Source organism: Castor canadensis, chromosome 9 (assembly GCF_047511655.1).
Source record: "Castor canadensis chromosome 9, mCasCan1.hap1v2, whole genome shotgun sequence".
NCBI lineage: Eukaryota > Metazoa > Chordata > Mammalia > Rodentia > Castoridae > Castor > Castor canadensis.
The window spans coordinates 26,382,216-26,409,731 of record NC_133394.1 but is presented as its reverse complement, the minus strand read 5'-3'; the positions used below and the strand labels follow the sequence as shown (position 1 = coordinate 26,409,731).

Genomic DNA, 27,516 nt, shown 5'->3' with positions numbered 1-27,516 from the left:
TAATCAAAAATAAAATATTTATTTAACAGAGATGAATCCTTATAAAGAGGGGTAGGAGTGTGGCACAAGTGATAGAGTGACCACATAGTAGGCACAAGGCCTTGAGTTCAAACCCCAGTACCACCAAAAAGCAAACAAACAAAAAAACCCCAACAACCTCATACAGATAAGAAAGACTTACCATATTCACTGTCATAGAATATTATGAATTTCTGCCAGGCGTACTCTGTGACTACTCTTAGGATAACATCATTCAGGTACACAGGTGGGCGAACTGCGAGGGTGTAGTCATCATTCCTGTTGCTCCTGGTGAGTCCACAGCCACTTCTTGGAGTCCCGGCTGTTGAGCGCTGAATGAAAAGGTGAGGGATGTGCATGGCATCTGCTAAAGACTGGAGGGACCCTGCAGAAGTGCAGCCAATGGAGCTGACTAGGGCCAAGATGCCTTGATTCATAAGTTCACAGGCTGCAAGAGAGCACAGTGATATTCAAGTGGTCAGTGGGTTTTGGGTATCCTCCCCTTTTCTGAGTAGCAATTGATAAAGATTTGTAGGGTTAGTATTCAACTATGCAAAAAAAATTATAGTAACATTCTATATGAAGAGATCCTCAAATTACAAAGTGCTATTGAAATTCAATTGAAATCACCATAAGAAAAAAAGAGTGGATGAACCAATTCATGTTATAATAGATATATACATAGAAATGTCACAGTGAAACACCCTGAATAGCTATCCTAAAAAACCAAAGATGTCTTTTTCTTTTTTTTTATAAAAAACAGAGAACAGAAAGGCAAAACAGGTCATGTTTGAGGGGTTTGTACCAATGGGAGCGGGATCAAATAAAATAACTAAATTTCAGCAACTATCTTATTCTGGTGTCCAGATGAACAGCTTCTAGTTTCTAGTGTCAGGTTTATGATCTCTGTTTTAATTATTCTGTAAATGCAAATGTACTTACTGGAAACTTATTTAAAACTAGACCAAGTGTAAATTATAAGTAAATATAAAGACACGGTTATGTAGAAAAATGTTAAGAAGTAATGTATTAGAATGCCAATGTTTAAAAGTAATAGATTAAAAATAAATTCAAAAGTAAATTCAGAAAGAACCAAGGTAAACTCATTTCCATTTGAGAAGCTCAGTTGTAATTTGTTTAACTTTTATTATAGATTTTCAGGTATTCCAGGCATAACATTCTAAGGTTTCAGAATTTCTTAGAGATTATTTTACATAATTCTTAAAAAACTTAAAGGATATCTAGAAGTCAAATCTTTTCATATAATTAATTGACCATTTAAGGAAAACTGATTTGAAGGGCAAATTTAGAAGTAGTATGGGAAAATGAGCATATAAACATCAAACACATTTACTATATTTAATGCAAAGTCAAACAAGTCATACAAAGTAATTTAATATGAGCAAGGTACTTATTTTTTAAGCATTGCCTCATGGGAGAAGTTATATTGATTTTAAATAAATGTGGAAGATTGAATCAGGGATGAATGCTTCTGAGACTGTACAGATTGAGGTTGAAGACTTAGAAAAAATCACACATTCTACTCATGTCTGTCCTCTCAACATTTATGGAAAGCAACATAAATTTGTACTTAAAGTTTCAATGGTTTTATGAAAAAAGCCTGGTCAAAAGTTCATTTCATTATTATCATAAATAAGACCACTACTGACTTATAAAAGCAAATCAAAATTAACTGAGAAAGGACTTTGTTTAAAAGCTTGGCTCACTTAGCACTTAAAGTCACAGTAAGAGTGACTTTAACATTCCTTCAAGTATATGCAATTTTTATTTTACAATAATTGCACATGAATAAGTAAATAAAACATATAATTTAACCACAAAAGTTATAAATTTTAAAATTACAAAGAAAAAATTCAGTTTCAGTATTATATTCTGTTATGTAAAACATTACAGGAAAATTGTCTAGGTGGAGCAGGTAATACCAGATACTCAGGAGGTAGAGATTGGGCAGATCATAGTTCAAGGTCAACCCAGGAGGTAGGGGGTTGTGGGAATGGGGATGAGGAGCTGGGGAGTAGTTAACTAGACCCCATCTCAATCAATAAGTGAGGTGTGGTCCAGTTACCCAAGAGGCCATGAGATCACAGTCTGCAGTCAGCCCTGGGCAAAAACACAAGTCTACCTGCAAAACAACTAAAGTAAGAAAGGCTGGAGGAATGGCTCAAGTGGTAGAGGCCCTGAGTTCAAACACCAGTACTACTGCCAAAAAGTAATTATCTGTTTTGAGCTTTAGGTTTAGGATATGAAAAGCTATACAGTAATGATGCATAGCAGATGAATTTGCTTTAGCATATAATCTTATTTCTTCTAAGGAATGATGTCACAGTAGTTTCAGTTTACCCATGATCAACTGCATTCTGAAAATATTGTTTGGTATTGCATGCCATTCTGAGTAGCCTGATGAAATCTCACAACACCATGCTCTTTCCCACCCAGGCTGTGATTCACTTCTTTGTACCTGCTACCCTCCTGCTAGTCACTTAGTAGTCATCTGGGTTGTCAGATGAACTGACAAGGTGGCACAGTATGTGCGTTCCAGTGAGATGGTCAGCAGAAGCCTAACGCTACATCACAAGGCCCATGTCATTCACATTACTGTGTTTCTTCAGGTAGGCATTGTGTCATCTCACATCAACAGGGTCAGTGTGAGTACTGTACAATAAGATATTTTCAGAGGGAGATCACATTCATATAGCATTTACTACAGTACATTATTATGCTATTTTATTTTTACTTATTTTTTTAATTGTTTACTGTGTCTAACTTATAAGTTAAACTTTACCATATGCATGAATGTATAGGGAAAAAATAGTACATTTAAGAATTGGTACAGTTTATGGCATCTGCTGGGCTCTTGGAATGTATCCCCTAAGAGTAATGGCAATGAATATACTTCCTATTAACCTGTGTTGCTAAGAACATAAACTAAGCAAATAGTATAAACAGGCTTTTCAATTTTTATTTATTTATTATTTTGGTACTGGGGATTAAGCCATACTCGTTTTTGAGATGAGGGTCTTGTTAACTTTGTCCTGGCTGACCATGGACTTGAAATCTTTCCACCTCTGTCTGCTGAGTAGCTGTGATTACAGGTGTATATCACCATTTATGGCTTTAAAATCAGTTATTTTTATAGGAATAAATGTGTTATTTTTAGGTTACTATTGGTTATTACCCATTCTGCTACACAGAGGCAAAGCTCAGAGAGGCAGTCGACCTTTTGCAGGAATTGCACATCTTAGCTTGTTAAAAGACTTAATTATTTAGAGCTTTCTTTCCACAGAATGTACACATCAACACATTAGAATAGGATAAATGAATTGGGAAGACCAGATAATCCCTCTGTGTTTCCTCACTTTTTCTTTTCTTTTTTTTTTTTTTAGTAAAAAGAATCCAAGCCAAGGACTTATTATTTCAGACTCTGAGATTTATTCCAATTATGCATGCATGGGCATGCTCCACATCCACACATCCAGACCATTCTGAGCAGCTTGCTGGTTTTGTGACTCCAGATGTTTGAGATTTTAGCACTATCAAAGATGTTTGGAGCTCGCACTAATTGCCAAAAGCACACCTTATTTTTTTTTCAAATACCATTTGCAATCAGCAACACTTTTTCTCCTTTTTGGTCATTCAGCAGTTATGGAAATGAATATGGCTGCATAAATGTATAAGTTTAACTTATATGATGTTCAAATACAGTATCTTTTTCAGCTCTGGAGCTAAGCAGCTTGAGTCTTCTTTTTCTTATTAAGTAAAATGAGATTAAAAATAAAATCTATAAAGCATTTGGAAATGGATTACCTGTTACTGAATACTCAATGAGGACTTAGTGAAATATTCTTGGATAGCAACATCCTTCCTGAATACAAATTTTGCCTGTGGAATTTTTTTCTGACTTATTTATAATGACCAATTTGTCTGGTATGACTTCTTCCAATGATTGTAAGTCATATAGGACTTTAACACATTCCATTTGTGGATTGAATGTGTCCCTCAAAGTTGATGTATTAGAAACTTGATCCCTGAGGCAGTGGTGTTAGGAGTGGGACCAATGGGATAGGTTGGTAGTATGGGTATACTGACTTCTTGGATGGATTAATGCTATTATCACAAAAGTGGTTTCCTTATAAAAGGATGAGCTTGGCCCCCTCTTGCCTCTCTCTCTTCCTCCCAGTGTCCTTTCACCCATAGGATGATGAGGCAAAGGCCTTCCCAGATGCCAGAGCCTTGATCATGAACTTTCAAGCCTCCAAAACTTTGAGAAATAAATTTCTGCTCTTTATAAGCTACCTGGTCTCAGATATTCTGTTACAGCAGCACAAACGGCTAAAACAGTAAGAAAGACTGAACTTTAGATTTCCTTTCCCCAAGAATCTGTGCCAACATTCTCCAAATACCAATTAAATATACAACCTTCAATTGTGGCCTTTCATTGAAATTATATTACCCATTTTAGGTCTTGATTTTTTGGTAGCTGTTAGTTTCTTATCAATAGAGATTTGTTCTGGTTACATTAGCAAGACTGCATTAAACTATGAAAGGAAGTATTCTAAAATGAGCCTACAGTTTAGAAAAAAAGATTTTTGGCTTAATTCTTTATGTACATAAATAATACTTTAAAATTTATCAGGTGACCTCCCAAAATTATTTTTTTAGTGGGTGATACAAATGCTGGTAAAGTCAGCATTTAAAATGTACTATACTTTGACAAGTAATGATGAAAGTAAGCTTGCTTTTTAAGTCTTAAAGAAAAAAGTCATTAACTAGAATTATTTTTAAAGAATCACTATAGAAAGTGTTACTAACTCAAAGGAGACTTTATAAACTTTAGTATTATTCTTTTTTTTTAGTATTACTCTTTATCCTTTATTTATATGTTATCTGTGTGCAGTATTTATGTATGTTAAATTTATTACAATTTATGTAGTGCTTCAGAAGTTTAAAATTAATTCTATGATAATATTGTCATTGTTTTTACTTTCAGTAATGTTTTGCTTCATAATATTTGTAAAAAAGCCTTATTCTTTGAGATTTGTAAAATGACCAGTTTATCTGAAGCAACATTCTTCCCATCCTGTAGGCCAAAACTGATCGTCAGATGATGGAAACTATAGCAACTGGACTTTCAGAAATGAGATGAATGCACAATGTTGTATTTGATAAGATTTGGTCTTTATCTTCGTAATCCCAGCTAGCAAAGAGTGAGGATTAAACAAAACTGTTATGGGAATGATAATCCATATATCTGCCTTTGAAACTTTCCCCATTCTTTTACAGAAATTCTAGCTATTAAAATTACTGTTCCTAAAAGATAGAAGAGCAGATGTCTGATTCCTATAACCTAACTACTTTGGAGGCTGAGATTGGGAGAGTCATGGATTGAGGTCAGCCCAGGCAGATAGCTGGCAAGACCCCCATCTGCAAAAATAATCAGAGCAAAATGAACTGGAGGTGTGGCTCAAGGAGTAGAGCACCTGCTTTGCAAGCACGAACCCCGAGCTCAAACTCCAGTGCGGCTCCCCCCAGCAAAAAAAAAAAAGCTAGAAAATGGGTTTTGAGAGTCTTCTTCACAAAAAAATAATAAATAGTTGAGGATATAATATGATAAGCCTGATTTCAGCATTCCACAATGCACACACATATTAGAACATTATATGCTACCTCACTAATATGTACAATTTTAATTTTTATACAATAGTTAAAAAACAAATAAAAAATAACAAAATTGCTGTTTTTTCTAATAAGGAACTTCCTGGATTTAGAATTGATTCTTGCAAAATGAGTGGCAGAATTTTTAATGTATTACAACAAATTATGTCTTATAAGAGTGTGAATGAGATCTTGATACAAAGATACAGAGAACAATGTGCTTATGTAAGAGAATGAATGTCAAACATAATATCTTACATTACTGTCTTTGTTATTGCCATTTATCCAGAATGTTACTGTCCAAACTTGGAAGTCATCTTCACTTATTTCTTCTCCTTTATTCCTTATGCTTAATACAGATCATTAGTTTTACTTTCTAAATATTTCTTGAAACTATTCTCTTCTTTTTTATTGTTGTTCCAGATGGGGATACACTGTGGCATTTACAAAAATTCTTGTAATATATCAAATATATCATAATTGAATTCACTCCCTCCATCATTCTCCTTTATCCCTCTCCCAATTCCCATTCCTGGAATAGTTTTAGTTTAAACTTTCTTCAGTCATTCCACATTGTAAACAAGAATATCTATGTTTTCAAAAAGTATCATTATATCATTCACATATTTTAAAGATCATTAACAAAAGACTATGGAACTATTACAACTTGGAGGAAAGGAAGGAGAAAAGACAACTAAATAAAATGTAGGATTCTAGAAAGGAATCCAAGAACAGAAAGAAAGTTATTAGTAAAGAAGTCGAAAAACTGTAATAAGAGCTACAGTTCAGTTAGCAATACTGTATCAATGTTAATGGACCATTGTTGATAATTTTACAATGGTTATGTAAAAAGTTAATATTAGGGGAAGTTGGGTAAGGAACATAAGGGAATTCTTTGTGTTAAGTCTAAAAGAACTTAAAAACTAGAAGTTAAAAGAAGTAAAATAGTCAATGACTTAGAACTTTAGTTAGAAAAAGCCAAAACTCTTAGCATATCATGAGATCCTTTTTGACCTGGCCTAATCTAAACTTTATATGCTTGGCTTCTATACCTTTCTACTATATCATTGTTTTATTCCATAAACTATCCTACCACCATACTACACTCTATATTTTTTCTTCAATGGTCTATGTACCTACACAAATAGAAGTGATTTTTTTGACATAATAACACTATATCTTCCAATTCAAAAGCATATATTCATAGCATCCATATTTAGGTCCTTTTAAATTTCTCTAAGCAATATTTTGTAGTGTTCAATGTATAGATTTTGCATTTACTTTTCCAGATTTATTTGTAAGTATTTTATACTGTTATATTCTATTACAAATGGGACTTTTACTTTCATTTCTTTATTCTTTTAGAATATAGAAAAATATAAGATATATGGATCTTCATCTTATATCATGAAACCTAACTCAATTTACTTGTTCTAGTTTTCATTTTGTGTTGATTCTGTAGGATTTTCTACACCCTGCAATATGCAAATAAAAGCAGTTTTACTTTTTCCTTTCTAACCTGTTTGCCATTCATTTTTTTTTCTTGTTGCAGTAGCTGGTATCACTAGTACAACGTTGAGTAAATGTGATAATAGCATCTGTCCTCTTTTTCCTGATTTTGAGGAGAAATTGCTCAGTCTTTGACAATTAAGTAAAGTATTTTTGACCACATTCTTTATAAAGTTGAGGAAATTCCTTTTTATTCCTGAGGATAGAATTTGCCCAAGAATAGAGTTGATGACAGTTTCTAACATGAATGGATGTTAGATTCTGTGAAAATATTTTTTTTGCATCTATTAAGATAATGATACAATATTCTTTTTAAATCTAATATGGGTAATTTCATTTATTGTTAACTGCATTAAAATGTTTATCTTTTCAAGAATAATGCTGGTCTTACTAAATGAGTTGAAATGTAGTCACATTTTTCAATTTTCTGGAAGTTTAAAAAATATAGTTAATGTTATCTCTTCATTGACTATTTCATAGAACTTACCAATGAAACCTTCTGGGTCTGGGATTTTGTTTGTGAGAACATTTATAACTATAAAGTCTCTTTTAAAATAGATGCAGGAATAGACAGTTTATCTGTTTCTTCTTGGGTGAGCTATGGTAGTTTGTATTTTTCAAGGAATTTGACCTTTTGGCTTCAGTTGTCCAATTTGCTGGCATAAAGGATTTCATAAAGTTTCCTTGTGGCAATTTGTGTAATATCTCTTTTGCTCCTGATTGGTCCTGCTCATTGTTCAGCAATTTGTTAGCTTTCTCAAAGAAATAGCTTTTGGTTTCATTGATTTTTTTTTCTGATGCTTTTTGGTTTTCAATTTCATTGATTTGCATTCTGGTCTTTATAACTGTCTTTCTTTCTTTCTTTCTTTTTCACAGTGGGCTTTGAACTCAGTGCTTTTTGTTTGCTAGGCAGGTGCTCTACCCCTTGTGCCACATCCCCAATTCTTTTGCTTTGGTTATTTTGAGATAGAGTCTTGCATTTATGCCCAAACTGGCTTGGTCCCTGGTCATCCTATCCATATTTCACTCACAGCTGACATGAGAGGCCCAAGTCACCATGCCCAACTTTTATTGGTTAAGATGGGTCTCACAGATGTTTTGCTGGGGCTCACTTCAAACTATGATCCTCCTGATCTCTGCCTCCTGAATAATTAGGATTATAGGCATGAGCCACTATGATTAGCAACTTTCTGTCTTTTGGTTAATTTGAAATTAGTTTGACATTCCTTCTCTAGGGTAGAAGTTGTGATCATGAATTTTAGACATTTTATCGTCAAATATAGACATCAAGTCCTTTGCAGATCTCCCTCTATGCATTGCTTTAGTTTATCTTCTTCTGAAAATCTCTTATTAACTATTAACTATAGTTATGTTTATAGTCTTTGTTTGATAATTCTGGTATCTGGCATATCACTCAATGTACTTCTGTTCCTTTACCTTTTGACTATGGATTATTTGCTCTTGCATTTTTGTGTGGCTTACAATTTCTTATGGATTGCTCGGTTAGATTGTAGAGACTGAAATAAGTAGGATATATTGATATACCCTCTCTTTCTATCCTGATTGTACATGAATTGTGCCAATCCAGTGAGGAATTTTCCAGGATATGAATGGCTTTTGTTTGTGTTGCCATCACAGGCTTCAAATTATTCGCATATCGGTTTCCATTTCTTTGTACTCAGGTGTGGCCTGGGTTGGTGGAGATGTCTCCTCTGTGTCTCTGTTTCTCCCACCATTTCCAGCTGTCTCCTCACAGCTGCACTGAGTGGAGGTCCCAGGAAGTCTTGGCCCCAACTTCTTGGGAAACTGCTGGTTCTCTGCAGACTCAGTCCTGCTCAGAGCTTGGTAAACTCTGTGTGCATCTGAATTTTGAAGAAACTGCCAACTCTTCATGCTGCTAACTATCTGGAGAACATTTCCCACCTCCCAGTATTAGCTGGTCTCAGCGGGGCATCTGTAAAGGATCCTGGACTCAAGATAGTTTTCTGACTCTGTACTGAGGGTCTTCATTAGCAGCAGCAGATCCCTGCATGTTCCCCATAGGTCTAAGGGGTTTTGTTCCTCCCGGATAAGTGAGTGAAGTATGATGGCTGTTCCCTTATAGCCATGCAGCACTGGCAGTGTGCCTGCACCATAGAGGGCAGCTTCATTTGAAATCCTGCTAATTCCAACTTTCTTAGGCATGCCTATTAGGAGTATGAACCCCTTTTGTGTCTGCTATTCCAAATACACACAGTAGCTCACACTTAGCCTTTATGAATTCATAACAGTTCTCAGTGGCTCTTTCTAGACTGTGTGGAAGGCAGTAAACTCTTACTCCTACATTCTCTAGAAGACCAGACTGGTGTGTTTTGCCACTCCTTTGAAGGAGCTTGTCCTCGTTTGCAGTATAGTTACTTGGCTACATTGAAAAAAGTTACTGCTTGAAAAAATTATGATTCTGAAGATTGTTTAACTTTTTCTCATTTTTACACTGAGAATAACTTTCTTTGCACATTTTCACAACCTAAGGAGAGAAAGTTCAGTTACTTCTTAATTATTTCTGTAACATTTTGAAAGTGTCTATTGTTTCGATTTACTTTTACACAGTAGCTTTCTGGATTAGATATTGTCTTTTCCAATGATTTGAAACATAGTACCTTCACCTTATAAACTCAATCATAGTTCATTAATTACATTTAGACACTTACAGTTCTTTTGATTAGAAAGAGTACATGCTTCAGGATATAACCATGGAGATAATATATATGTATTAGGTATAATATACATATATGTATAGCTATCTTTCTATGTATGTATAAAAACTAGTATTTTATTCTTGACAGGAGTATTATTTGGCACACATACAACACTAGAAGCATTATTCTTCTTCATCAAACTTTCTTCTTGTAGCTTATAGGCCTCCATAAGCTCTTGTTTGGTCATGACTCTGGCCTAAACTCCTGTTGCTCTCAACCTTACTCTCTCTGTGTTAGCCACACATGCCTCTTCTTTTGTGAAGACTCCTTTCCATATCCTTTGCCTAAAGTGCTATTCACTCAGACACCCCTTCATCTTCTTCCCTGTCCCAGCCCTCTGCTCCTGTAGCTCATCTCACACTAGCATTCTTGTTACTACCTTGATTGCCTTTTTCCTTAGTAGTTATCGTATGATTCTGTTTTACATATCTGGTTTTGGTTTTGGTTTCTTTCTCTCTGAAACATAAGCTATACAACAGCAAGATCTTTGTCTATTTTGTACAGTACTTTATGTGAAAACCTAGAATAGAGACTCATCTGTTTTGGGCACTATTGAATATATGGTGAGTGAGTGAATAATTAAATAATCAGCATAGTCACAGTCTAGATCAGGGTGGTATAATTTAAGTTAGTTAAACCATCTATGTCATTTTAACTTGAGTAGATAAATTTCATATTTCTCAATATCCATTTTCTTGCAGAAATGGCTCACTCCTGCTAATAAAGACGATTCTTAAATGGACTTGATAATAATAAGAGGAGGAAAATGAGAAGAATATTCCCATACCAAAAAAGTTTTTTAGTATTCCCTGTGCACAATATTTAGAAATTTTGATATTCCTTGGTAAAATAGGATTAGCATATGTAAACACCATGAGAAGAGAGATCCATTTTTTTATTATTCAGATGAGTTGGCATATAGAAGACCTCAGCAAATATTTCTTAAAGTGACAATGCAATCTGATTTGTAATAGATTAGAACATGCAATTCATTGTTAGAAACATATGCTCCTTGAAAACTTTTGCAGTAACATTGCTATTAAGTCTTCTGTTACCTTTTCTGTCTGTATATATTCATTTTAAAAGTGCCTGTAAACTTGCTTGATTGAAATTTTTCCTTTTCTTTCTGTGATGGGGACTGAACTCAGGATCTTACATTTGAGCCACACCTCTAGCCCTTTATGTTTTAGCTTATTTTTCAGATAGGGTCTCTCACTTTACCCCAGGGCTGGCCTCAAACTGATTTCCCCCTCTCCAATCTCCCACATAGATGGGATTACAGTCATACACCACCTATGTGTCCTAAAATAATCTTTCAACTATCTATGTATAAAATGACTTTAAACTGTGCAAAGGGATTTCTTTTGGCTTTGAGGTTAATATTATTATTCTAATGTCACATATTTATTCCAAATTGTAAGGCAATTTTAATTTTTAACCTTAATCTTTAAACTGTGACTTTGTCATGATAGAATTAAGACATAAAATTGGCAACAGAGCTAGTTAATGATTAGCACTAATAAATTGATCAATATCATAATTTATTGAGAATCAAATTCCATATATCATAAAACGTACTTGGATTTATTCTCTTTTGCTATCTGCAGTTTGCTATCATATTATAATTTCACTAATAATGTCTTTCAGCACAGTATCAGAAGCATTTCTTTTTCTGAGAGAAAAACTGTCTATGTACTTTATGGAGCTATGGAACAGTGCAGAAGGTCAGAAACTCTATTTAATAGTTATCCTGGCCCCAGCTAGCTGCAATTAGAAAGTGAAAGGAGATAATTCCTGGAAAGTATAGCATAAAATTTAGGGTAATTTTTTTCAAACAATAACTTTTCACAGGGTCACATGGATTCAGTTCTCTTAGATAGTTTTTAAGCAGCCTTGTGTAAGCAAATCTTTGATACTAATTTCCTTTGGGAGTGATTCACTTAAACATACAAAGATAGTGTTTCTTCTGAGGGAAGGAATCAAATCAAAACACTGGACTGACATAGCAATCTTGCTAACTACTGACATCATAAATAAAATAAATAAAAACCCCCCAAACCAAGCCACTCTGCCTCTTCTGACTATTTCCTAGAAATCATTGTGCTCAGAGGAAAGCATGGGTAAACCTATTAGCTCTATAATCTGGAGAATTCATGAGTGAGCAATCTTGATTTTTTGTCTTGATTCACATGTGAATCAGTGTTGTGCTTTGGGCAAAAGTCACTATTTGGGTTTTGGTTTCTTGATGCATTAAAGTTAGTTATTAGACTAAATGTGTTTTAAGGTAACTCTCCCAGGAGACATGTAACTGTATTTCTCTCTTCTTCTGCTTTCCTTTCTTCGATTACTGACAATCCTTTCTCTAGTCTGCACATTCTAACTTAATTGGTTACATTTTAGCTTGAGCGTTTCCTATTTCTTTAAGGTGGTTTTTAGTTTCCTGTTTCCACTCTGAAGTTGAATCTTGCTATTGAATGAGTACACTCTTGTAAGCTTATTATGAAAAGACTATAATGTATTTGATGTATAGTATAACTCTTTTAAGATGTTCTGGCATTTTGGACATTTTTTTTGAGGCTTACCTATTTCCAATGAAACCATTTCCTTTAAATGTGTTACATAACACTGTTATTACAGAGAATTTTCTTTGTGCTTTTTAGTGAAAGGACAGACCACTTTGAGGAAAAAAAATTAAGATTCATGTGGTTATAGATCAGCAGAGCAATCTGTAGAAATAACATTTTTTATGACGGCATTCTTTTCCCTGTGTTGTTCCATGAAAAGCATCATGTTTAATCACTCTGACATACAGCCTGAGCCCTTCTCACAAGTGGTATTCACAGACATTGTTTTAATGGGAGCCAGAAGTTTGATTTGCAAAGAAATGTTTTATCTGCAGTAATAATAGCACAATTATATGATGTTATACCATATTATGTTATATGTTCTGTTATACTCTGTTATATTATATTAATTATTCATGTCAAACATTTTCTCCACAAATACCTATGATGTAAATAGTCATCATTATAGCCTATTTGCCTCATAAAGACTGGGCTACTCACAAGTTGAGAACTTTATAAGTATTTTTTCAACAGCAAAGATATACTTTACTGTAATTTGAATTACCATTTTCCACTTGATTCTACTCTTTTAAGTGGAGGATACTGAAATATGGCTGGATTTAAACAATTTCTAGAGTTCACAATCATTGGAGATTTAAGTCTATATCAGTCATTTAATTAATTACTAAGAACAAACCAAGGATACAAAAGCAGTGTAATAAAAGGGACCTATGCGCCTTAGAAGCTTACAGTTGCATTGAGAGTCTAGGCCACTCAATATCAGTCAAATATGAATACATTTATTTCAAAGAAAACATATGACTAAATATGCAAATATGACTAATATTCTAATACAGCACATGCTGTAATACGATTTGGATTAATTTACACTGAACATATTTTTGCTAAGAAAGCACACTGTCTTTTAATTCCTTAGGAAGGGTAATATCTTAAGTCCATGCTTATCAAAAATTCATTGAATAAAAATAAGGTGGATCTTAAAGGAAAGTTTGATTTTGATAACTGAAGGAAGGAAATGGTATTCTGGAATATGAAGGAAGGATATAAACAATGAACTCTTTTGGGAATGACAATAGAGAAAAAGAACCCTTTGGTTCTTATTTTTAGGCTGAGCAGAAAAAAAGTATGTATTGTATACTGTCTAATTTTTTTTAGGTGAGACTGGAGTTTGAACTCACTCAAACCCCAGGTAAAGCAGTAAAGCAGAGGTTCTACGGCTTGAGCCATGCCTCCAGTCCATTTTGCTCTGGTTATTTTGGAGATGTGATCTTGCCAACTATTTGCCCAAGCTGGCCTTGAGCTTCAATTCTCCCAATCTCAGTCTCCCAAGTAGCCAGGATCACAGACATGGGTCATGGGTACCAGGCAAAAATGGTATTCTTGATTTCATTTTCTCTAAACAGTGATCCAAAAAACACAAGAAAAATGTACAAATAGATAATATACTATTTAATAAGCGTGCTATAATTTTAATGTTATACAGTAGGTAGTGTTATATTTAGTATATATGTTAAATATCATATATACAAACATATATTAGGTTACTTCTGATATTATGGGACATTGAGAAAAAATTCTTTTTAATTTCAACGAATATATTTAAGAACCATAGCATGGGATTTGTGAATAAAATGCCATCTGGCATTTAAAGATTTTATAATATAGGGGTAAAGATAGTCTAAATAATATTTGCAAATCTCAGCTTATTCATCTACAAAATGGAGTTAGCAATGCTTAGTGGCTGGTCTGGAAATAGTAAAATATTTGTAAGATGTAAGCTCCTAAACAGATATAAAAGACCATTACTATTTTAGAAATGTAAAACTACATAAAATAAAATTGTATTTCTTCCCAAAGAAGAAAATACTTACTCAAAAAATGAACGGCCTTATCTGAAATTTCTACAACTCACAGCAAACCGTTAGCCCTGCCCTAAGCATCAGTCAAGATCATTTCTTATGTTTCACTCTATAACTCTGAATATATTAGTGCTTAGGCTGTCTAAGTGGGAGGAAAACAAGATTTGTTCATAAGGAGTAGGAGAAATTAATTACATATTTCCTTCCTTAAGTAAAGAATCCTAAATTTTTTTGTAAAATTTGATTATTGTCAAGTATGTATCTCTCCACATGATTCTGTATGTAATATCCATTAAGGATTGTGCTAACATTGATCAAATTGTACCTTGAAACAGAAATACTTGGTATGAGATATTAATCCTAATGTGAGTGAAAACATCTGCACCTCTTGGTGTCAATCTTCTTTTAATTAAGGGCAAAATGAGATCACCAACATTCCAAATTGCAAATGTGTCCTACATGAATTTTGCAGTAGTTCTTGCTCAATTTCTCTTATCACACAAGAAAACGTTTATATTTCAAAAGAGTGTCAGAAACCCAAACTATCACTGCTGTAAGAAAAGTGGCGTAAAACAGAACTTAGTGGTCTCACCACAGCAACTGTGGGGCTTATTCATTTGGAATAGTATTATCTTTAACACATCTGATCTTTTGTCTTAGGATAAACTTTTCCAGCAACCTGTTTTATTGATAGATATGTGGAATTTTAAAATATAGTGATCAGTTACATGAGAAAAATATTAAGCCAAAACCAACTACACTGTTGATATGTACCACTGATATGAAAATTGCTTCATTTTCTCAATAAGGAAAATGTTTTTATAGAGTCAAGTTCTAGTTTGTTCCCTTGCAAGTGTTCGAGATTTTGAATTGACTTTAAAGCTACTTAAATGTCTGTTATAAAAATGCAAAATGGAAAAAAAACCTCTCTCTTTAGTCTTGGAATGACTTTGACAGACTTTTTATTTGTATTTTCTTGAATATGAATGAAAAGATTAGAACCAAAAATACTAGGAAGAGTAGAGTCCATGATGTGTGATATTTGTCTTAATGTTGTGTTCACATTATCAGAGGAAATATAACTAGTGTAAAACATTGCTAATCATGACCTTTGATAAATATATCAACTGCTATCTTCAACATCTAGCCAGAAAGATATTGCCTAAAGATAGACACAGGTGTGTGTGTGTTTGTGTGTGCATGTGTGTATTTGTATGTGTGTGTGTATGTGTATTTGTGTGTAAGTGTATTTGTGTGTGTGCGTGTGTGCATGTGTGTGCATTTGTGTGTGTATGTATATTTGTGTGTATGTGTGTGTGTATTTGTGTGTGTGTGTATATTTGTGTGTGTGCGTGTGTGTATTTGTGTGTGTGTGTGCGTGTATGTATTTGTGTGTGTGTATGTGTGTGTATGTGTGTGTGCGTGTGTGTTTGTGTGTGTGTGCGTGTATGTATTTGTGTGTGTGTATGTGTGTGTGTGTGTGTGTGTGTGTATACAGGTATTTGTATGAAGCCAAGGACAACATTATTTACAACAGGTAGATTATAGTACTTCTTCCTTCTTCATCATTTTGGAAAACATAAAATATATAAAGAAGATAACAATTCTTTTTTCTATCACTAATTGAATATATTAACAAGTTACATTCCCAAATTTTTTATATTCAGGTGTGTAAGATCAGGATGTTATCTTAATGATAAAATCTTAAGGCATCAACAATTTAAAATAGTATTTGTTAGACTGGATTACAGTTTCTGAGAAAAAAATAATTAAGAGGAAATCTGTAACTGTCTCCATTCCTCTGGGAAGTGGCTATGTCAACCTTAACCAGACATTCTTGCAAACATTGCAGTGGTATAACTGGCTGAGAAACCCAGTTAATGAGTTCTTATCTAAGAATATTTTTTCTGGTTAGTTTTAGTAAACTAGATTGATTAGAGTAGGTAAGCACTATTTGGAAATAAGGCCAGCATTATGGACTCCTGGGATGCAGTGACTGGATAAGGAAGCTATCACATAGGCTCTCTACCCAGTGCCATGTCTTAGTATCTAGAACCTATATACACTATAGGTGCCTGGCTGAGTAAAGGTATATCTGTAGAAAAACCTCGTATTTTAGACTTAACAATGGCCTATTCCTTTCTGCCTCTTCTGGTTCATTCTAAGTACCCGCTGCCCTGTGCAATCAAAAGTATCTGTTAACATAAATACCAATCTACTTCATTATATAATTATGATACTAGCATTTAAAACATGTGACTTTTGAAAATAAATGTATCTATCTAAATATCTAGATCATTGAACAGGAAATACAAGATAGTATTTCCTTCTATTCAAGCACATTGTTTTGTAGAGATGTAGCAGGGAGTCAGAAATCTCTTCTCAAACAGGTGGGAGAATAAGAAGGAGCATAAGAAAGAAACTGTCTTTCTTTACAATTTTAAGAATTCAATTTTTATTTTCTCAATAAAGAAAATGAAGCAACATAGCTATTACAACCTACACTGAGGCAACTTCAAATTGACAAGGCCCAGGGGATAGAAGATGCTGTTAACGCATTAACTGGGGAGACTAAGATTCTGTCAAATTATATACACAGAGAGGTTTACAAATAAACAGACTCACTTTCTGCCAAAGCAAACTCTCTCTTCCAAAATATCTAGTTGTGCTCTGACTAAACATAGACTTCCTCCGGATCATAATTTAAACTACAACTAAGAAAAAGTCTTGAGGAAAGAGTAAATTAAAAAATAATTTATGGGAATCTTGTATTCTATATGAAAACCTTAAAGATAGCAGTGGTCTTGAAAACGCAAAAAGGAAGATGCCATTATATTGATGCATCATGCTTATACATTTAGCAAACTGGTTTTATCAAAAAAAAAATGGTAAAAATCTAGAAGCACATGTCTAAGGATACTAGAATAAGAAAGTTTCAAAAGTTTTTGTTGAGTAATATAATTGTTTCTTTCACTTATCTTTGTATGTGGCATAAAATATGTATTTAATTAAAAGATTTTTTTGAACATAAAATGTTAATCAAGCTAACATTTGCTATAACCATAGTACTAAGGACATATCACTCTGAATAGCTCATAGTATTAAAGTGCCCAAATCAATCATAAAACTGAAGGCAATTTGATTCAACAGTTGCTCAAGTCGTTCTTATCTCTGGGCAGTTTTGCTTCCCTAGGAACATTTGGCAATGTCGGGACATATTTTTTAATATCAGGACTCAGATGTGGGTGTGCATTGGCAACTAGCCGGTGTGCTAGAGGTTCTGTTCAATATTTTACAATGCAAGCAACTCTCTTCTATTTGATAACATCTTACAATGCATGAGGTGCTTCCCTTTCACCCACACAACAAAGAAGCATCTAGTCCAAAAGGCAGTTGTGCAAAATTTAAGAAATGCTGCCTTAATCTGAAATGTCATTTATCTAAACAATTTGACTTTCATCTCAGTCATTAGTAAAAGTGGAAAAAATCTTTAAAATTTCTTTTACTCTTCCAGCTTGGAATATGAACATGTATACTCATTTGCCTTAATTATGTTTCTGCATTTCAGACATATTCTGCATTTGAAATATTATCAAATGGATGAGTGCTCCTTGAATTAACCTGACTGATAAATTTACATCATATATATTTGCCCCTCAGCAAGCTCAAATTACTGAGAACTCCTGCTGTTTCTAGAGATAGAATGAACTTTTTGGAGACAACTTGCAAGATAACTTTTTTCCAGTATGTGTGTTAAAGTGCTATGCAAATCATTGTATGGTGACAGAACAGCTTGAGTATGCTGCCTTTCTGTTGCAGTGAGAATCGCTAATGTTCTGATATCAAAATGACTGAAGAGTGGCAATCTCTTTGGCAATATAGTTATTTTAATACTCGGAACTTGCATTCAATTCGTTGGGTAAATGAAAACACTAATTTGGTATGAGCCAAATAATAGATACTTTTAATTAAGGTATTGAAAATAATTTCAAAATTATCTAGGTAATTAAATTTAAAATAATTTAACTGAAAAATTAAGGTAATTTTTTAAAATTAAAAATATACATTTATAGTGGTCTTTAATAAAACAGTGTGTACTATGCAGAAAAAATTTGTAACATATAGAAATTGAGAGATTTGGAGTATTTTTCTATTTCTTCAAGTAGAGCAAGAATTCTTCCTTAAACCATGATTTAAACAATAATGACATACAAACCAGTGAGCTGCTGGTTATTAATTCCAAAAGAAATGAAGAACAATTTAAGAAGAAAACATGATTTTGTTAACAAATCCATTGCCTCTAAGTAGCTGAATAATTCTAAATGCAAATGAAAACAACTGTTGGCAAATATTGACATTCACCAATTCTAGAGGTGAATGAGTAGGAAAACTGAATAGGAGTAAATAGATTAAAATTAGTTTAAGACAGTCTTACAGAGGTGACTGCTGAACAAAGTGTATTAAAAATAGTCACTTCACTATGAAGTACAGATATGATTCCTAGCAATGTATTATCATCAGCAAATAAGCTCTCACAATTGGCTTCTGATTATAAAAATATTTTGTTAGTGTGTCTTGTGTTAATGCTGCCTGAGAAGGTACCTATTAAACTTAGATAGATCTTGCCATTAGCCTATTACTCTAATGATTCATATTATTAAAATTTGAACTTCATATAGGATTTCAAATAAATTTTATTTGAGAGCACTTCAACTCAATGCACAAGCTTCCCTACAGTACACTAACCTCCTTCTTTCTTTTGATAGAAAATACTCTAAGGAATAAAACTGAAGCTTGAACATAAAAAATAAAAGAGGAAGGAATCAGTGTAGTCTGCGCATCAAGTTTCAATATAGTTTTATTTCCTAAGAGTAGAGGGGAAGAATAAATTGAGGAAAAAGTAAAACCTTGATGAGAGTGCCTGGCAAACCTTCAGAGGTCAAATATACTATATATGTACTCTCTGTATAGTTGAGGTACACACACGGTTACATGCAGAGAATTGTAGCAGATCCTGCCTACTGGGATTCTTTCTTATAGTTCTATGTCTTTCTCCTACTACTGAGGCCAAAATACACAGGTAGCCTTTCTTCACAGACTGAGTTGTAGCTAAGAGAGTTCATAAACATAGTTTTAGCCAAGGATCCTGAAAAAGCTTTCTGGAAAGTTAGTGACCCTGGAAAAGAAATAAGGCAAATGTAGAGATGTTTTTCTGTCTCTCCTTGCGTTTTCCTTGGCTATCCTGTTTTCCTTTTTGCAATGAGACATAGTCATGTGAGGATGTGTGTTCTGATGCTGCAGCCTTGTAGCATCCAATGAAGTTCTGGAACCAAGTGTTTCCAGAGTTTTTTTTATTGTTGTGCCGGGTGAGGGCACATTGTGGCGCTTACAGAAGTTCTTACAACATATCAAATATATCATAGTTGAATTCACCCCCTCCACCATTCTTCTTTATCTCCCCTCCCATTCCTGGAATAGCTTCAAAAGTTATCACTTTTATATTTTGCTCTAAACAATAAATGTCCTCACATTTTATATTACTACAGGTCAGGTATTATGTGTTTTCTTATTCAAAGCTTTACTAAATGAAACAAGAACACTGAAATACATGCCAGTCAAGTATAAACATTCCTATTTCTGTATAGGAAGCAGTAATTACTATTGAAAAAATATGCTGAAGAATCTCTCTCATACATACAAACACAGGCACATACACTTCACAGCTTCAGTCACTATCCCAATTTCCTTTGGTCTCGTCCTAAACTTTTTCATAAATTATATAGAGGTGTCTGTTGTAACACCCTGTTTCTAGCTATTAGTCTCATCACCAATAGTTCATTAAAAACATACTTTACTCAGGATTTATCCAATCATGTCCAGTGTATTAACCTTTGATAAACTTTTTATTTTGATTTTCCTGGTAGCAGATAGTGTGTTTTATCTGGCAAAATTTAAAAGAAAGGAATGTTGTGATTCTAATTATCGTATGCTATGGCTTGTTTGAATTAAACTGTAGGGAACACAATGATATTCAGTAGCTAGGAGACAGATGGGAAACTTAAGTGCAACAAATTCCATACTTTCTTCATTATATCCCTATTTGACACTGGAAATTAATTTACCTAGTAGTTGAGGTCATAAGATGTATATACTCATCATGCCCAAATATAGTTTTTGTAAGACTGAAAATGTCTTATCTCCAGGCTTTTTGATTTTCTGTGTTCTTTGCTTGTTGTGTTATGTTTGTTAAAATGGATGTAGTTCAAAATAATAATGTTTTATTATCAGTTTAATGAGCTTAGACCTAGCACTATTGCTTAAAAACTGTTAGTATAGAGCTCTAAAATCCAAACCTTTTCCTTCTTGATATTTTTTACTCATTGGATTTACTTTTGAGCTATTTATGTACTCTTGAGTTTTCATTCTCCCTTTAAGCTGTGTTCTAATCCTGGGTGACACTGGAACTTTTTGGTTCCTATTTCAGTTCATCCTAAGAGTTAAAACTTCTGAAAATGAATAAACCTTTACTAGTTAATAATATAATAATAAGCACAGTAGTTATGACTGGAAAAGAGTAGTGAAGAATCAAGAGTGGCAGAATCTAGGTTTCTGTTCTTATTTTATACCCAGTTTAGAAGTTCTTGTTTCCAGGTTCAGTGGAGTCTTCAGTTGTACTGCTCTGTCACTTGAGGTTTCTCAGTCTGCTAGTATTAAACTGCAATTCATTTCATTCTTTATATTCTTATTTCAATCAAGTTCTGGCTGATTCTGATCATTGCATTATCTCATTTGAGAACAGGAGGTTTATAATCACGTAAATTATCGGCATGTTTCTTTGTGCAGACTCGACAAGCTGTAAATAGATCCCCATGGTCAGCTACCTCTTCACTGCTAATAGAAAACATTCAGTGTGCAAATCTGACCTCCACAAACCAACATCTATGGCTCAACATATGTTTCTTTTATGTTCCAGAATACTTTTCCTTTTCAGTTTGGGAGAGGCTGGATATACTCAGTTTTGCATAACGGCCCATCTGTTGTAAATCTATACCCCTGCAGGTTTCCAAACTGCTCTGAGAGATAATGATGTCACCACTACACATATAAACCTGTGTGGGACCTTAATGACTTTGGGAGATGATGGCATCATTAAGGCAGCAAAGGATTCACAAAAGCAGCATGTCGTAAATTAAGAATATGAACTCAAAAAGTGACTATTGCAGAGCAGAGGAGCATATGGGGGGTCTCCTTTGTACTATGATCTGAAAGGAGTCTTTATTGCAGATGAGTTAAAAGGTCAGCGTGTAGCTAAACACTAGACAAAATTTTAGAGAATATATATGATGTTTGTCTTCTTTAACAAATGAAGAAAAAAATCTTTAAATTTTATTACACAAAAGAACATACGTCTATGTTTGTTGTTTGTTTTCTCCCTGAGAAAAATATAACACTGGAAATCAATTCATTTAATAAAATGACTTTAAATGTAGAATGAATCATTCAACGCTATTGGGCTGTGTTAGGTCAAATGCATTATATTTTTCTCTGCATGAAAAAGTATAAGAAATTTCTTATTCAGTTTTGAATTGGGTAAGCTATCAAAATTTTTAATCAGTTTTTAATGGCTTTTTTTTTCTGGGTAACTTTTCTGTGAGTTAGTGAAGGACCTATGAATGGAAAGCCATAAGTGTGGACAAGACAGGACTAGATGCACTGCTGGAGCCTGGAGGCAGGGGTTGGAACTGTGCAGTAAAGGTACTAGGATTCCAGGAAAGTCCTCTGGTGGGGTTTGAGAACCTTTGCTCTGCTTCACAGAAATAGTTGAAAAATGAAAACAAACACTAATAATAAAATTACATGTTAACAATCTTATGTGTAGATAAAGGATTAAAGTATATATTAAAAAGCCATTAACATATGATATCTTATGTTAATGATCACAAGACAATCATGCCAAACTCTCTTTGCCTACATGGATGATAAGTCATTATAAGTAAAAAACACTATCAGGAAACAAAGACACAGCTTTTTGTCCAATATATATAGAAGAGGCTAACAATGAGAGAATGAAGGAGAAAATAAAACACCATTTTACTTGGTTAAAAAATATCTAGTTCAATGATTTAAAAATGTCATTTTTTTCTTCTTTATATAATCCTGGATCTTAAAGTTTTGTTGTCATTTGATTTTTTTCAAGCAACTGGGTATCTAACTAGATTTCTGTTCCAGATTTGAAGGGAATGTGATAAATTATATTTAAATATGAACATACAAGTTTATACATGTAAGTATATATAAGGAGTGTGATAAATTATGTATAAAGTACCTAACGTTTTACTTTTTATTTTTTAACTTTTTACTTTAAAACAGCCTTAATTATGGATAGAGTCAGCTACTATGGAGGAAAATAAAAGCAGGAAAGAGGTGATCATACAATAAAATTGATATGGCATGCAAAGAATATTACCTTTTATTAAAGTCTAAGCTATTTAAAAATGTTATAGTTGTAGTAAGAATCCATATGTATTTTGTTTTATTTAGCATTTTTCTAGAGAACATTTTAGAAATGGTTTAGTTTTCAGTCTGCCCCTCTCATGTAAAAATTTGAGGCTATTTATTAAAATTCCCTTTGTACTATATAAAGGAGAAAAAAGTTTAAGTATAGTAAAACAAGCTTTGGGTGCCTGTTGGACAGTGGTAGCAATCTATCCTACAGAATAAAACTTGTAGAAATCTCTGGAAGTGACCAGTTATGAAATTTTGAAAGTAGTAAGATCACAAGTGTTCAAGAGAAATTCACATTGGTAGTGTGTAGCAGGAGGGAACAATACATCATATTAATTCAACCTGGTGGTATATAAGGAATTGTGTAAGCATCCAGGATTTTTCTCCTTTTCCAAAATTATCCACTTTTCTCCATGGTTGTCCACACAAAGACTGCTCTGTAGCTTGCATTAAGTTAATTTGGAGGAGCAGGTTACAATGTTGGCATTCCGATAACTTTGTTTTGATTGTCACCTTGAGGTTCTTTTCAGCTGCACAAATCTAAGACTGATACTACTCATGTTTTCTGAGCAAGTTACCATTTCTTTAATCTACATGCCCCTGCTGCTTATTAGGAGACTAAATATTCACTTATTCATATTGGTGTTCAATGAATCTTAGTTCTTATAAATCCAGAAAAATCTAGACTAAACTATTAGTGAGCAGAATCTATAAACACACACACATACATTAATGTACACATACATGATTATCATGAGTACCCACAAAACCAGACTTTGAAAAATTTGCTGTAGACATATGAATAAATGAATAAAAAAAATGAAAAAGAAAAATGTGCTATAGAGATGAGATTTTCTAACTTTTGCATGGATCAAGACCATAAAAGGGCAGAGAAACACACAGATACCTACCTCAACCTCCAGTATTTTCCAGTGTTTCTAATACAATACACTTAGTGAGGGGCCTGAGAAGTGGTGTTATCTCCAGTTTTCAGGTGATGCTGCTACACTGAAACACACTTTAGGAACCACTGCTGTTGACTGTTGCAATAGCCTGTTGCAAGGCAACAATGATACTACTGAAAGGGAAGGGAGATAGTGAGAATCACTAGACATTTCCTTCACACTGTTGAGATGGCCCTGGATTTGTGAGTGAGTCACCTTGTCACTGAACAACACCTGTGCTGATCACCTGAGCAACAGTGGAGGAGAAGTGAATCCTCATATTGACTGGGGATATTGCTGGATAGAAACTGAAACAAGTCCATTTGGAATGAATGAACAGAACTGGAGTTCTTTTGCTGTATCAGAGAAAAATGGAGCTTTTATAATTCAGAGGGTCAGGTGCAGATTCACAGCAACTTGAATATTGTAAGAAATGTCAGTCTTTCTATGTCCATTATGGATCAGTTAAAGTTGTGCAAGTATGGTACCAGTAATTGCCTTCCCCACAAAGCAGATATTGTGATGAATAGGAATACACTCAGATGAGAAACTCAGCCAATTTAAGTTCCATCACCATAGTAATTAGTATTTTAAAATATTGTTATATTTTCGATATAATGATGCACTTTAAACTATCTTGCAAAATAGAAGGCACCAGGAACATGCAAGATCTATTTCAAAACTCAGATAGAATAAATTGTCTATTTTCTAGGATAATGATAGAAAGAATACTTTGGTATCTTTAATACTATTGCCAAGCAGAGCCAATATGATCAGAATGCAATGATGGTTTGAGGCATATCAAGGAAAGTGATTGACACAACAAAGTATGGTTTTGGGAACAGAAACACTGGCCTGTAAAATGATAAGATAAGAAAAACTGGACAAATGAGTAAAAGAAAACTCTGCAGGAGAAACTGTGGATAAATTGCTGAACACATTCACAATCTTCTTCTGTTAGATGAGGCAGAATGCATGGTTTTAATGATGCATTTTAAGTAATAATTAGAAAAGAATCTATTTCTATGTTCAACTAACTTCAATTAGGAAACTTCTTGTCAATCCTCACACTTACTTCTAAATTTATTAAGTCAGAAAAAAGAAAATCCTTCGTTGAAAGTCACTCCTTTCAGAAGTAAATTCTAATTTCTCCCCTGTCAATAACTTGTTCAGTGATCATAGACAAGTCACTGAACTTTCTAAGATTATGTGTCTTAAAAAGCAGAGAGAATCACAATGACCCCTCTTGCACAGTTGATGAAGAGAGCCCTTGATGGAAAAGAAGCACCTTCCAGGCATGAGACGTTGTGTACAAACAAAATAGAAGTAGCTCTGCCTCAGCAAGGCAGGCTACAGAAGAATGATGGAACACCTTCTCAGTGCCTTTGGCAGCTGGCACATGGTCTGTTCATGTGCCGAAAAAGCAATTGCTTTTATTTCTTATTAATCTGGGATATGTTTCTTCTCCAAGGCATTGACAGTGTAGAACAAAACTTCAGACTGCTGAACTAAACTGTTCTTTATTATGGGTATATATTGTTGGATTCTAATCATACTATTGCTTGCATACATGCCAAATTAAGATATTCAAACATTGTGCCAGGCAGTTTAAGACCGCATTTGTGTTGAATAAGAGTGATTGGGACACTATTTCCTCTGAATGTGTTTACCTACAGCTGAAAATCCCTCAGTGGCACGAACTTTATAGTTAACATTTGAAAAGCTTAACAATCCTTTTCCCCCAACAGCTTAGAGCAGAAGATAATGCTTTCCCAGGAGAAAATAAAATTAAAATGCTGCAACACCTGTTAAAAAAGTGAAGGCAAGGATAATGACAGCAATAACAAGGCAAATAATTACTTTAATTGTAATTTGTTACAATTTGTTTGCAAAGGGAGACACTCAATATTTATTGTGCTCAGTTCTGGTCTAAACATACCAATTTCATACCTGTGGCTTCAACCTGGTTAGGACCAGCCTATCTCAAATGGAAGCAACCCTTTCTACATATAATATAATAGTTAAATTTATTCATTCACCTTTTACTTAAACACCTAAAAATGGACAATTTGATTGGCAAAGGAAAAAAACCTTGAGATATTTTTAGTTGTCCTTTGTAAATTGTTGTTAAGTACACGCACACACTCACGACACACATGCACACTCACACACATACACGCACCAGGTATTATTCTTTGTCTGGTCAAGGACTGACTTCACGGTTCCCATGGCAACCCAGTTTGTTCAGTGCTCTCTTTCAGCAGCTGCTGATTACACTTTGAATTTTATTTGCATTCATGATTAAGGAGGAGTAGAAAAGACTGAGGTAATTTTTTTTTAAGAAAAGCAATAAGAGGATAAAAGACATTTCAATCAATGATTCTCTGCTGCTTTAATTAAAAATAAAAGAATAAAAAGAGATACCAGGATTTCAGAAACTTTTATTTAATGGTTGATTGGGTATGGCAACAAGATTAAATGAAGATGCCACTGCCAGCCTGAACTCTGCAATTTACAGCTGTATATTATTAGCTCTCAAGATCATACAGTGAATATTTGTTTTCTAGTATTGGTCTCTCTGATTTTAGGAAGTAATAAATACATATTTCTAGGACTGGATTAAGATAAAGGAGGTTACAATATATAATATGGTATAATTTGTTAAAACCATGCAGTCTACTTTGAGGAAGTATTCTCTTTAATATCAAATGTCACTTGTTCTCTGCTTTCTGATGTTCACTAGACTGCATCATATCAATTGTAAGACAGGGAAAGAGAATACAAAATTATTGGTGACTATCAGAGCATAAACAGAAAGACAAGTAATCTATGGGCACATGAAACTTTACTGGGTGAGATTGTGCCGTTAAGAAAATGTAAAAGAACTAAGGTAGTCATATGCTTTATGCTAATGAACAAAATGGGATATTTTTAATTATATAATTTTAATGTAGGAAATTTATCTCATGGCCATGGTTTCTTTGATGTAACTCTAAAAACAAATATTTTCTTTTTTATGATGTAGTAATAAACTCATATTCAATTATTTTATTCTGATGAGAACATTTATCTTTCTACAAATCTTGTGGTTCTGTGGTTCTATTATTGTTAACAGTTTTTAGTGAATAATTTCTAATTCTCATTTGTATCTTTATGCTATTAAAGTGCACATCCATGAAATCATATTTCAAATTATAATTAATGAGTGAGCAAAACAAGGAGTAAAGATAAAAATATAGAAACTATAATTTGTGATCTTTTGTTATTTTGGACAGAACTCAAACTATATGAATAATCTTAGAATATTTGATTTTTAATTGTTTATGAAGGCTTTGTATTTTTATATGTTATACTAGCAAATAAGAATGCTAATAGTTGTCAAAACCACACTGTTCATGTATTACTCTGAAATTTCTTGTATTTTTAAGTTTTCTTGTGTGTGTGTGTGTGTGTGTGTGTGTGTGTGTGTGAGCCCAGGTCCATTATGTAGTAGCTTACAATTGTCTATGAAGCCTAGGCTGGCCTCAAAGTAAAAGCCCTGCTGTCGCAGTCTCTGGAGTGCTAGAATATAACTCATCTCTCCTATGTCCCTCTCAGGTAAAAAGGTTTATAATAAGTCATGCCAAGAAAATTTTCTTCATTTTTACTTTCAAACAAATATTTTTGGGGGGATGTTGGAGGGAAG

General features: G+C 33.7%; 1 protein-coding gene across 4 annotated transcripts in view; it reads right to left on the bottom strand.

Annotated features, from left to right (window-relative positions):
• The window catches only part of Grid2 (glutamate ionotropic receptor delta type subunit 2), a 1,442,266-nt gene that overhangs the window by 724,162 nt on the left and 690,588 nt on the right, over positions 1-27,516 (bottom strand). For 3 of the 4 annotated variants that reach the window (XM_074041373.1, XM_074041371.1, XM_074041372.1), the window contains one exon: positions 182-466. In XM_074041373.1, the coding sequence (XP_073897474.1) occupies positions 182-466 (285 nt within the window). Of the gene's footprint in view, positions 1-181; positions 467-27,516 lie in introns of those variants that run through there. The other variant, XM_074041374.1, reaches the window with a different exon arrangement.